The sequence below is a fragment of the Mesoplodon bidens genome (genome assembly GCF_964165515.1).
Source record: "Mesoplodon bidens genome assembly, chromosome: X".
NCBI lineage: Eukaryota > Metazoa > Chordata > Mammalia > Artiodactyla > Ziphiidae > Mesoplodon > Mesoplodon bidens.
The window spans coordinates 114589922-114604418 of record NC_138163.1 but is presented as its reverse complement, the minus strand read 5'-3'; the positions used below and the strand labels follow the sequence as shown (position 1 = coordinate 114604418).

The window sequence follows — 14497 nt, the reverse complement described above, 5'->3', positions numbered from 1 at the left end:
ACTCTGTAATGTTCTTGACAGATAATAAAGATTATGATGCATACTTATCATACACCAAAGTGGATCCTGACCAGTGGAATCAAGAGACTGGGGAAGAAGAACGCTTTGCTCTTGAAATCCTACCTGATATGCTTGAAAAGCATTATGGATATAAGTTGTTTATACCAGATAGAGATTTAATCCCAACTGGAAGTAAGTTAATGTTTTCATTTAAGAGTGTGCATATTCTTGTGTCCGTCTGTGTAATCATCATTTTCAGACAGAATTTAAACTTTTAGTTCTTCTACATCTTTCAGTTTCTCAAGAAAGAAATGGCATATGTGTTCAAATGAAAAATAAGTGTCGATACCCCTGAGGAAGCTACTTCTGTTATTCTATAAAGCGTCTCATGTTATAAGCCTTGACATTTAAAGAAACCAAATGAGAGATTTGTACCTGGGAAAACATTTCTATCTTTGAGAGAAGCAAAGTCCCATACTCTGTTCAAAGTGATCATTGGCTATTTTCATCTTCTCAAGGGTTTACCTAGCAAAAAGAACCAGCAATTCTCACTTAATGTGTGAAAGAGAATTTACTGGGGCTTTCTGGACCGAATGTTCAATGTACTTATTCTGATAAACCCTCTTCTCTGTTGTAGCATATATTGAAGATGTGGCAAGGTGTGTAGATCAAAGCAAGCGGCTGATTATTGTCATGACCCCAAATTATGTAGTCAGAAGGGGCTGGAGCATCTTTGAGCTGGAGACCAGACTTCGAAACATGCTTGTGACTGGAGAAATTAAAGTGATACTAATTGAATGCAGTGAGCTACGAGGAGTTATGAACTACCAGGAGGTGGAGGCCCTCAAGCACACCATCAAGCTCCTGACCGTTATTAAATGGCGTGGACCAAAATGCAACAAGCTGAACTCTAAGTTCTGGAAACGTTTACAATATGAAATGCCTTTTAAGAGGATAGAACCCATTACGCACGAGCAGGCTTTAGATGTTAGTGAGCAGGGGCCTTTTGGGGAGCTGCAGACTGTCTCAGCCATTTCCATGGCTGCGGCCACCTCCACAGCTCTAGCCACTGCCCATCCAGATCTCCGATCCACCTTTCACAACACTTACCATTCACAAATGCGTCAGAAACACTACTACCGAAGCTATGAGTACGACGTACCTCCTACCGGCACCCTGCCTCTTACCTCCATGGGAAATCAGCATACCTATTGTAACATCCCTATGACACTCATCAACGGTCAGCGGCCACAGACAAAATCAAGCAGGGAGCAGAATCCAGACGAGGCCCACACAAACAGTGCCATCCTGCCGCTGTTGCCAAGGGAGACCAGTATATCCAGTGTGATATGGTGACAGAAAAGCAAGGGACACCCCGTCCCTGGGAGTCTGAGTGGAGTCTGCAGTCCAGTGCCTGGAACTAAATCCTCGACTGCTGCTGTTAAAAACATGCATTACAATCTCTAGAACATGAGGAAAAACAGGGTCTTGTACATATGTTTTTTGCAATTTCTTTGTAGCATCAGTGTCTTCCTGTTTTACCATGTCTCTTACCATTACATTTTTTGACTTTGTTTTATATGTCCTTGGAATTTGTAAATTTACCTTTTTTTAAAGAAGAGACTTATGTATAGATAGAAAACCCTTTTTTGCTTCATTAGTTTAGTTTTAGAATGGGTTTTTATTTCCTTTCCTTGATTTTTGTTTTGCTTTTAACATTTCCTTGGGGTGCTTGGACAAATCTATCCGATGGGACAAGGAGCGCCGGATCCTCTCTTGGGTTCTGCCTAGGATCAGCAGGGCCATGTGGGCCTTCAGAAAGCAGTGCAACGAATGCCAGCATTGCCATTTGGGGGAAAAAAAAAAGATGAGAAGAACACTTGTTCATAGGAGGGCCGCGCCAATCAGAGCCCTGAATATCTTCCTTGTCCCACCTCATTCCCCACCTCTACCCTTCTAATGGCGGCATGATGTGTAAATTCTGAGAAGGGGTTGGGGGGTCTAACTGTCTTAACATTTAATTCACTGCTCGTCAGAATACACTCCAGACCCAAAAGTGTGCTAGTCACTTGACAGTGACCACTACAGAGTGCTAAGAAGGGAAGATCAAGGGCAGGAAAATGGGGGAGAGTGTGCTGTTTCCATTTTTTAAATGAGTTGATGTACCCTTATATAAATATATATATATATATATATATATATATAAACACACAACAAAAGAAACAAAAACAAAAAAAAGCAAAAAGACAAAAAAAAACAAAAAAATCAAGCCCTATATTTGATCACTTCCTGGAAAGGCATGAATGTGTTTGTGGCTGTTTTTGTTTACTATTCTACTTCCTCTTTTCCCTCTATAATTTTCTGCAAATGAGATTATGTGCAAATGCCAGGCAAGTTAACTCAAAAGGGTGAATCAACACAAGTCAAAATGAAATTTACATTGAAGGCTTCCAAACCAAAGGGAAGGGCAGGATGTGTCATCAAATATGTTTCGTCACCTTGTATTATAGAAAATGTTATTTTCTAAAGAGTCAGTGCAAATCTGTGAAACTTACTATGGGGTCCCCTTGTATTTAAATGTTAATTCACTGTATTTAATTTTCAATGCTATATTCAGAATCAAGTGTTTGGTTTCAATTTGTGAACATAAGCAACACTTATTAATATCAAAGTGTTTATATAAGCACTCAGGAGGTCAAACATATGAATACCAACAGAAATCACTATTTTCAAAATAAACATTATTTACACAAAATAGTTTTCAAATTAGGTGAGAAGGTATTTAAAATAATTAATTTTTACTGTATAAAGAATTAGTTTTACTTTAACTGTATAATTCTATCTGTCAGAAACAGAAAGCTGATGCTCCCAGGAAATTCATCTCTTACCATTTAGTTTTATGTTTGAATGACATAGCAGCTAATACACAGTCATGTTGAAAATGATGAAACATCAATCATAAAGGAACTTGCAGAGGGCAGAATTGCTAAAGGGAAATATTACCTAAGTAACTTTTAGTTTTTAAAAAAAATCAATGTGATGAAAACACTGATAATAGAACTCATGCATTACTTTAGTGATTCATTATAGGAACTTCCATTCCAGCCATCGTCTGTGGGCTTGGGTAGTGAGTATTGTATGTTTGGTTTATTCCTACCAGCATATGAGAAAACAATTCTACACTTTTGGTCACAATACTAAGGTATGAGTTGGCCACACACAAAAATGTAAACTTCAGTAGAGTTCACTGGGGAGGGTAAAACTGAATTGCAAATGTATGAGAGATGAGTATAAGAATTTTGTAACAATGCAAATGTCTCATATTTGTGTGACAAGGTAAAGGATCTTTAGTATGTGCATTGATTTTTATTAGCTAAAAAAATGCTTATTTCCCTGACAACTCGCCTCAGTCCTTCTCTACAATCTGTTCTTTATTCCCGTGCTCCCCTTGGACCTGTGTCACATTTTCACAAACCAGAACTGAAGCTGCAAGGACACATAAACTTTAAGGTCAGCTTTGCACATTGGGTTATTTTCAAAATCCAAGAAGGCCATTGTTTACTTTGTACTATGGACACCTGTCAGGGACTGGTGGCAGTGAACCTCATTGGACTGGATTTCAGATTCCCCCAGTGCTCAGAAAACTGTAAACATGGCAATGGCCTGGTTTATTTCTTTGTTTTTTTTTAATTTTTTTTTAAGTGCACGATGAAAGTGTGGAATAAATGTAGAGGACGTATTCAGACCACAGTCATATTTTAGGCATCCATAGGTGTTAATTTAGCTGCATTGGGAGTACATTTTTTGTTCTATTTTTAGTGTAGATTTAAGAACTTTGAATAGCATGATTCAGGGATTGATGGGTAATATTTGATATTCTCACAACTTAAAAAACGTTTTTTTTCCTCTAATGCTTTGTCATATTTTTAGAAAATAAATGGAAGAAGAAGCTATCTATGGCTTTAGAAACATTCCTCCCAAGTATTCCTCTATCAGCTCCATGTGAAAACAAATGAAGGAAACTGTCATGTGTTCACGTGCTCTATGTTTAACAAAAGTTATGTTAGAATTCACAATAAAGAGAGAAAAAAAATTATTTTCCCTAGTGCTTAGGTTTCATCCTTCTCTTTTTTCGGTGGGGACTATGGGGGATAAGAATATTCTAGCTGTAGAGACACAGTTGAAGGTGTGAATATGTTAGCCAAGCAGAGGGAGATAATCAGCGTCTGGACTTGGATATGTGTGTTGTTTGGTATTGCCTGTTTTTCATCATTCGCTGCTCAGACTCCAATGTGACATGTTACAGATTCGTAAGTCCACCTGGTTCTTTAATGTAACCTCTACTTGCTGCCTGTGAGAGTCCTACCCTTTATACTGGTGCTCAAATCTTTGATTATTTAATTTGTAATCCATTCTGTAGGTCTTCTATGGGCAGAGAAGAAATTTGTATCTCATGCAGCCAGCTGATTTAAGTTAAGATCAATTTTATGAAATAAATCTAACACACAATGAGTTCAGACACCTGAACCTACTATAGTTCTATAGATGAACCCCTGATTGTTCAGTCAACCATTTTGCATTTATTACTTTCTTCATAGTATATGTATTTGAACCCTATTGACTTAAATACCTAAATACTGCTTTTTTCCTTATTTCAGTATTATTTAGCATTTTATGACAAGAACAAATAATAACTGAGAGCCGACCCTAAACTCCAAGTAAGTCTTATTTATCCTAGAATAGTCATTAACTTTTGACAGATACCATCTATGTAAATTTAGATCACCATTTCTAGGAAAACATTAATTCATTTGTGAATTACCTTCAGATTCTGGAATGATACCCTAGTTCTCCTTTTTCTAAGAAGTATTTTTTTATCTTGTGCTTAATTTCTTATTTTAATTTAGTTTAAGTTTATATCATTAGTCCCAGAAGAAAGCTTATTCAAATTCAGAGGAGACCATTGATACTGTGCAAGTAAAATGACTGAATGGAACTAAGAGAATACATAGACTCAGAAGTGGAAAATCCCTTGTTCCTGATCTGAACTTGCTTGGTCATTATTCCCACTATTGTTATAGTTGATTAAAAGAGGTGAAATATTATTAAATGGATTAGAAATCCTACCTACATATTCCCTATTGCTGAAGAATTTTTTTAACAACATACACAGTCATTACAAAGAGATGATGATGCAACTGAATTCCCTAAAAGGAGCAGCTTGTCAATAGAAGCAGAGCTATTCCTTGCCTTATCACTAACCCTTCCCACTTTATTGTTCTGAACAAAGAAAGTAACCAGTTAAATTTGCATTATCCTTAACAACAGACCTTAAACTTGGGTTTAAGGACACCTTGAGTCTGTAAAAAGGATTAAAGGAAACAACAGAGCACTTGAAATTTCAGACAGAATTGTGAATGTGTACAAAACTGATTTCTGGGATGTTAGTCTCAAAGACATCCATCACCTAAAAAACTATCGATGTTTCAATTTAGAGCATATTCTCAGAAACTGACATTCAGATAATCCACATGTCTTGTAGGCACTGTTGTGGGTACTACTCCTTACCTTTATTCATGAAAATTCAGGGGATGACTGTTGTTCTTTTAACAAACAGAGGCAATTCCTCTTCCAACATGACCCAGCTTTGTGGGAGGATTGGTTTACAGTGAGGAAAAACTGATTGATGACAAGTAATTCTTGCCCAAATAAGTAAGAGTTGATAGTTTATTCATTTCTTAATTTACTCGAAAGATACTTGGGGGTGGGGGGATGTGAAATCATGCAATGTGGCATGAGGCCTTGTTTTTTTAAACTTTTTTATGGGTTGATTTAATCATCCTCCTACAACAAAACTAAGAAGAATTAATTTAGTGCAGGAGTAGAAGAAACAGCCATTTGACTGTTTTTCCAAAGGGACCCAGTTTTCTTATGCCAAGATTTAGAATTGGTTATATACTTGGTTTTCAGCAACTGTGCTTATGCCAGTTTCAGGATTTATGATATAACTTTAGGGTAATTTGAAGAATTTTGAGAATGAACTGAAGTTAGGTGGTGGTTATTTAAAGTTTTACTTTTTACTTATTATGGGCAGCAAGATGAAAGTTTGTGCTATGTTAATTAAGATACTGTCACAGGGAGCTGTAAGACCTGACTAAATTTGAGTAAAGAGAAGGATGATGATGATGATGATGACTTAATCCTAATCCTAATCTTATGTGTTTTGTCATCGTCAAACTTCAGTCACATGTATAGAAAATGCCCAGACTAAAAAGAAGGAACTCAGCTCTAATTTTACATCAAGTATCATTTCTTCCTTCCAGGCTCAGAACACAAAACATCTCCATTATATACACATAAGATACATAAAAAGAAAACTTTCCTTCTTCCCTTTAGTAAATGTTCCTCTAATTAGTCTCTGAGTCCACTGGCAAACTCATGTTTCTGAATCGTTCATTAAAGTTAAGTAAGGCACTATTGTTTTTTCTACCATTCACTACCCTCATTGATGCATCCCCCAGGGTCTACAGCCCGAAAGGAATTCTCTTTCTAACAAAGGCAAGTCATTACACTGTATTCCCTCCACTACTAAATGAATAGAAACCGAAGAACTGCACATGAACTTGAGACTCTGACATGTAATATTAATGTTGTGTAAATTTCAGTCTTCATAGTCCAGATAACCTTAAATTTCAAAGGGCATGCTGGTCATTAAAAAAAATTTAATGTAAAACTACATATTACATAGTGCATGAACATGTGGCAAAGTAATTCGGATCTATCCTTACTAGTCAATGAGAGACTAAATTTGGGGAGATCAGATGTGAGTGTTTTAGGTTAATTCTCAACTGGGATGAAGACATCTTTCTGTTAGGATATGTGGACAGTTGTCCATATTCCTTGCAACATATGCTCCTGGTAGCTAGAATCCTTAGTGTGTTCTTTCGACCAAAGTAGTGGAGATATGTTCATATAATCTGCTATTGAATTGTAAAAACTTTTACATTTTCAGAGTTTGAGAGAACCCAAATAGGAAAATGAGTTTAGTCATTTTCCTCTGCTGGTGTTCAAGTCAAATTTTAAACTCAGACACTCTCAGATATGTTCAACAGTCAGTAAAAAGTGCATTTTCCCTAGTGTTTCCCTTTAGTTTTGCCTACCCTCTTTGATTTTGTACAATCTAGAATGTATGTAACTCGTGTAGGTGATGGAGGCACTCCTTTTATTCTTGGAATACTTACAATTATATATTTGGGTTTGCTTTCACTAGCAATAGGAAAATAGACAAATACAAGTGTAAAATTGAGAAATTTTAAACTTGAATTATAATTTGTGTTTTACAGTCGTTTCATAAGTCTGTTGCTCTCTATGAGTATGCTCTCTATATATCCTGTAAAAATAAATTTATATGTTACATAGAAATTCAAGAAATTAAATTATTTATTAAGCTACAAATGTTTCTTCTGGTTTCTACCTGATCAGAGATGAAAATAAATTAAATAATGTGTTGTTGGAACCTCTGTAAGTACCTTCGTTAATTTGACAACTCTTGTTATACTTTTCTTTCCCTCTCTTGTTTATGTCTGTATAAGCTTATAATTCTTAGACTTAATTTCTATTATGATTATGGAGAAGGGGACTTAAGAAATGGCCAATTGGCTGAACAAAAAGAAAAACACTGTTAAAAAGTCAAGTCCACTTACAATCCCTCTTTTTTTCACTACTGGATTTGTGAGAAGTTTGAATCACAAACTCAGTCACTTAAAAGTAATTATCACATTAATGATCTTTTCAAGGTTAAATTCTGCATTTCCCCTTCATCTATATCATAGAATTATTTCAGGAACAGAAATGAAAGGAATGATAACACATGAATCCTCTTTGCTGTTTCTTTTCCTTACTTCTTGCTCCCCAGGTATTTTATTCCTTTCTTTTTAAGGTACTACTCACATAAGGACCTTAAAATAAAGTCCCCTCAGGTAATATTTTAAAGCGACCAAAATCTTTAATCACTTTATGATTTTTAACTCTGTTTCCACTGAGTTGTAGTGCACAGTTATTCCTAAAGGGAAATGTTTTTGGCCTTACTTTTCATTTTATGTTAAAGATAAATAAAATTATTAATATTATTTATTTGGGGGGAGGGGAATAGTGGTAAATCTTTCCATCACAAGTGTAACAAGTAAACAACCATAAACCTTTTAGAACAAATGGGCTGTTTAGGCAAAATTCATGTCTTAGGACAGCCTTTTAAGAAACACTTATTAAAGATAAAGCAGAGATAAATCATTATGAAAAATGGAAAGTAATATTTTTTTAAAAACTGTAAGGTTATTTCAGGTTGGATTTCAAAGTAGTTAATATATTTAAAATTTCACAAAGTCATTTCTACCTCAGTAGGATTTTTCAGTGTGAAAAAATAACTTCTACTGAAAAAGTAAAATGTTATATGGATTATGACTCAGTATATAATTTCTATATTGTATTTTAAGCTGTGACTCATAGGACCTGACATATTATTAAAAATATCAAGAAAGAACTCTATAGTTGAAGAATATTTGGGACTATGTGTGCGCCTCACACACACACATAAATTCTCAGGAACTTTCAATTACACTCATATTATTAACAGCTGGTTAAAAGACTGATAGTCAAGGAACATCTTACTTATTTCTAGAAGATTCCTAATTGATATCAGATCTACATTTACTGGAAAAATAGAAACATAGAAGGAGGCGAATATTCAGAGAATTTAAATAGTAGTAAACTAATCACTGCTGTGCGATTTTTAACATGTATGTATGGCCTGTAAGAGTAATGCAAACAAATTGCTTGATTAAGCTTACATTTTCAATCATTGTTTAATGCCCAGTGATATTGATGTGTGTGTGGGGGAGGGTGGGTGAAGTTCTGAAGGATCGAGAATATCTGAAGTTGATGAATAATTTAGCCAATTGTTTGCCCAAATTAGGGATTTTTATTCCAGTGTTATGTTGGTTTGAGGTGGTACACAGAGGGAAGTGTTTATTTGAGTATTTATGTATTTGATTTAAAATGTGTTAGAATTAAAAAAAAAAACTTAAGTAGTAGATCAAACTTGACCTTGTGGATACTATTTCTGGTAGAATAATATATACTAAATGATTTAAACAAAAACATAGGTAAATAAGGGTCTAGGAAAGGTGATATATGGCAAAAGTCATCAAGATGGTTCACAAATGACTGGATTATGGAAAAACTGCTAAGGCAGTCCAATTTCTACCTTCTGGGAAACAAAACCAATAAAAGGAGAATATCCCAAAAATCAGAGAGCAGAACATGCCAAAAGCCTATGTATATGACAAACAGAACTATAAAATTATGAAAATGAAAAGCTGGTTTAAATTAAGCAATGAAATATCTCAGTTCTTCTATTGTCCTTGGCAATAAAAAACTTTACACAATATGAACCTGAAAGGAAAACTGGGCTCTGAATGAAAATCCTTTTTTTCAGTGGTCTCAGCATGCTTTTCCTCAATAAAATGGGAAATTCATTGCTAAATGTTATAATGTATGAATAGAAGTTATGATTTTGGCATGTTTGATACTGTGCCGTAAAGGTTTGGTGAGGAGTGAGATAGTTCTTTCATAGCATCCTTCTAATGGGCCTACTAGTAATAATTCCAAGACCTAGGTGCACTTAGAATCACCTGGAAAGGTTTAAACACTCCTGAAGTCCCACAGATTTCAGATGATACTAGTCTGAAGTTTGTCCCTATTGTTAGTTAGTCAGTTGGTTGGTTTGTTTAATAAACCCTCCAGGTTATTCTATAAGACAACCAGAGTTGAAAACTATAGGAGCGAAACAGATGGGTCTCAAATTTTAGACTCCAGAACAATTGCCTGGAAAGTTTGTTAAAGATGGAAATTCAGATTGAACGCCAATAATACTGGAGTGGGGTCCAGAATCTATGTATTTAATAAGCTCCACAGGTGACTCTAATGTGGTGGCCCAAGGACCCCCGTACCCCCATCCCCGGACTCTTTGAGCAACACACATGTAGGATTTATTGTTTCTGTCATTACTACTGCTGTTACTCTTTGGAATACAAAATTAAAGTTTGCAGCAGATGAAATCACCATAAACTGGGTCTTCCTTTTTTAATAATTCCTCCCAGTTTGTCCACCAGAACTCACAATGAAGAAGTCCTGAAAAGAGCTGAACTATATAGACAACAACATTTTATTTGAGAATTTCTCGAAAAGAAGGACAAAAAAAGAACTAGTCAAGAAAACCAACTTTGTCATGAAATATATGACTTCAAAAAAGTAATTGTACCATCGTAGAAGAAGCAAATAAAGCTAATAGTTAAGTGTTAATTAAAAACACACCTTCCTTCTAAGGGACTACAGATCTACTGTTACTTCCATTTCTGTTAAGGAAGAAAAATGACAGAATTACACAGGGATACCAAAGATGTTGGTTGTGAAAATAAATACATCAGTATAAAATGTACTAAATTTTTTGGACTTAATTAACAATTATTTTTCCTCACATTAACAATGAATTCATTCAAAGATGAACTCTAATGAAGACTTTTCCAAATGTCCTTTAGCATAAGAATCGCTTGTAGCATTTGTTAAAAGCATAGATTACTGGCTCACACTCCAAAGCAATGGAATTCCAGGAAATGTTTATGATCATGTAATTTGGGGAACCATATCTAGTGAATGACGTAAAGTCCAAGACTATATTCATCCAGCGCCAAAAAATTTAGTTAATTCTATGTGGGATGATACATTAAATGCATCATCTCTCATTATTTCAGAAAAGTGACAACCTACACAACAGTGACAAACCAGTTGGTTCTTTATTTCATACCTCAATCACTTATTCTGACAATATATTTCCAGCCACATAGATTTGTCTTATTAGGCTAATGTTGATCTTTATGTTCCTTGTTATGCCAGGAATGAGTACCAGTGATGAGGTTGCTAGCTTCTGTTTCTTAAGAAGAAATGTCCTTTTTGATGTCTGATTCTCACAAACTAATCCCATCACTCATCGTAAATGCAAATTTCAAGGACAAGGCTTCTGTTAGTTAAGAGAAAATATTCTTATACATGCTTTGTGGATTAGCCACATCAAAGAGTTTCTTCTAGAGAATTGGTTTAAGTTTTCCCACACATATGCTAATGACTTCCACAGCCACTGTAGGCCCGCTTACCATCTAGAGTTTTATAACACTAGAACGTCCAAAAAATAATATTCAACAGTAGAATTTTACTGAGTGCAATAAAGCCTTTTTTATTTCTATACTAAACTGAGACAATATACCAGTTGAGCTGGATTTATTTTCAGAACGCATTCTGGACAACAGCAGTTCGAAACAGTCAACTTTGACAACATGAAGTATTTAGTGTGCTAAATTAGTCTACATGTGTGCGTGCATGTGTAAAGCGTGTGTACTCTAATCGAAAACACACACTAGCATTACATTTAAATAACCTTAATCAATATATGTACCACATTAAATAAACAGTTATATGAATTCCCAAGATAATGAACTCCATCAGGAAATTACCAGTGAATCATTTTGGCCCAGGCTAAAAATAAATACCCAAGTTTCTGTTCAACTCACTTTAAGAACATGCATTTTATCTTAAAGGAGAGAGCCAGCTTATTCTTGTTTCCCCATAAAAATTCTGTGATTGTTTCCGTTTCCTACTTTTTCCATTACGTGGTAGCCCTGAGTTATTTATTTATATAAAAAGGGGGAGGCATTGCACTCAGCAACTATCATAAGAAAAGCCGATGACAGCACCAAAGTTATTACCATGAGTTTCCTATTTTAGTTGATTTTATTTTTCCAGGGCTGTGAAATATCTTATTTTTTCAGATTTCACTTAAATTATGTCCATAGCAAATAACATGTCCTCAGCAAAGCTTAACTTTAGAGATACAGTTACTGATAAGATTTTTTTTTTTTTAGTTTTCTCTTACTTTACAGAATCCATGCCATCACTGAAGTGAAATAGAAACACATAGAATTAAGTGAATTTACAACCGACGATCTTATGAGTACTCCACCTTAAGTATTCTGTGCCACCAGGTGACCTTGTAGTCATAGTCATCTTCAAAATGGGCATCTGAATAACTTGCTGTGTATTTTCATGAGAAAACTGGACATGCGACGAGAAATTACAGGAAGGGGATAGCAGATTCCTGCTGTTGTAGCATTTGTGTTGATATCTTTAAAGATCTTTAAAGAAGTATACTTTTGTGTTGATATCTCTAAAGATTTTCACTACGGCTTAATAGGTAAGACTACATAATTGACTGTAGCAAGCATAACATACTTAGCATTTTGTACTTTCATTTTTAAGAGGGAAGGAGATCACTCACTAACTATGAATGCTGCATAAGTTAGCAATAGAGATAGTGATTTTGTAATTTTGATTTCACTTGCCTTAAAATTTTTTCCAAAAATAAATTATATAAATAACAAATATAGATGAGGATGGTTAAAGAACATTGTTTAAAAATAGGCAAGTTCTGCACTGATTATACTTTTTTTACATAATTTAATGCATAATGGCAGAGTATATTTGCCAGATCCATGTAAAGAGTATATGAGCACATGATAACAGCAGTTTGTATAAGCACAAGGTGTTCTATGTTTAGACTAAAAATTAACAATAATAACTTTTGGTGTGTGCTTTAAATTTCAAAAAAGTTGGATGTTTAAAGATAAATTTATTACTTGCATAATAATATTTTTGTATAATATCGGCAAAGGTTTAAAAAATGGACTTGCTTTATGGAGTGCATTTTACAGAGAAAATAAACAGGGTATGTGTCTAGTTTGTAAAATGTTTTCTTTCAAGATTACTCTTTCACTGGTTAAATGCGAGGATATGATGACTTGAAGTACCTTTTTTTGTGAACTGAACAATACGAACAACAAGAACAACAAAAATAAAGCAATGTGAATAAGTTGCGTATGCAAACTTCTTTTACTCAGTGCCAGTAGATTTTGAAAACAATAGCAAGGTCCGTTTTTGCGAGTATAATGCTAAAAATAATTATATAAATGTGGTTTGCCATTCGATGCATGAACATATATCCATTTTAAGAAAAATATAAAAAGTGTTTTGATTTTAGGAAAATTTTTATTCTTCATGCTTCAGTTTAAAGTTATATTTATTTTCTAAAATTAAGAACAATAAGACAATTTAATAGCACCTCATACTTCTTATTACATATTTATGACATCAAAGCTAATATATAAAGAAAGTTCTTGAATTAATAAAAGGTTCTATGTGTACCTGGCTATTAGGGAATGTATGTCCTGGGCTAAAAATGTTACAAGGTTTATTAGAAAGAACATATTTACAAAAATGGTGTGCTGATATATATATATAAACTTTCAGTCTCTGAAAAAAAATATTTATATATCCTTATAATGTACCTGTATTTAGTTAAATGCCCTGCTTCGAAATCTATAAATGTGATTGTGAGCTGATTTGGAGACCAAGGAGTATCTACAAGGCTAAAAATGTCTCTTGAAGATTAAAATGAGAGGCTTGATCATTTAAGAAGACAATAGTCCCAGATAAGATGTGTGGATTTTCATACATGCTCTTATAAGTATTATCCAGTAAGTGGTTTTAAGAAGGTTCTATAAACTTTCAATCAAGAAAAAAATGTGGAAACTGAAAATAAGCCTTTTTTGCTGGGGAAAAGACTTGTGACAAGAAAACCAGAAAAAGAATCACATTTTTTAGGCATGAGGTATCATACCTACAGCACTATGGGGTGTGGAAAAAGTGCTGGACTAATACAGAATTTTTTTTTTTTGGTAAAAATTTTTTTTTCAAGAGGCCAAGGGCATTAAAATGAAAACCTAATTTCTGGTTCATCACAGACATTCCTACACCCATGGCAAGTATTGCTACTTCTTAGTGATGCACAGTTATTCTATATTTTGAGCATCTGTGTAAAACTGCAGTTATTACTGTATTAGGTCACACCCAGGGGAAATGCCAAAATCAAGAGTGGGTGGATGCAATTGCTCAAAAAAGTATTACAGGCATTTATTTGGAAAAGAAAAAGAGTATTTAAATTAATAAAACTAACGATGAAACATTAACCTATAGAAGTTGACTCAATGTCTTACTCTTCCCCCCAAAAATTGTCCTACTGACTGAAATGTATTAACACATCCTCCTTTTTTTCTTATGATTCATCTAAGAATTTGGCGAAATTAATAACATAGAGTCCTCCTCTTTATTCCATCTCTATAATCTGTGTCTTTAAAAAAAAAAAAAGGAAGACAAAAATTTCCTTTAATTGCCCAGCCCCCCCACACACAGAGAGGGCATAAGTGTCTTTTTTTTTTTTTCTTCCTCTAATGTTCCAAGCATCTCTGCTCCTGTGCTGGTGGGTTGTCATGTAGATAAACCCCAGTTCTGTATTGTCGTTATAGAATTCAATTTTTCTGTGATAGTGTCAACA

The 14497-nt window shown here is 34.5% G+C and overlaps 1 protein-coding gene across 1 annotated transcript in view; it reads left to right on the top strand.

Moving 5' to 3' along the window:
• IL1RAPL1 (interleukin 1 receptor accessory protein like 1) overlaps positions 1-1356 on the top strand; it is a gene marked incomplete at both ends in the record, with an annotated part of 1089842 nt that extends 1088486 nt beyond the window's left edge. The window contains 2 exons of the mRNA XM_081223323.1: positions 22-192; positions 638-1356. Coding sequence (XP_081079449.1) covers positions 22-192; positions 638-1356 — 890 coding nt within the window. The remainder of the gene's footprint in view (positions 1-21; positions 193-637) is intronic.
• Between the last annotated feature and the right edge of the window lie 13141 nt (positions 1357-14497).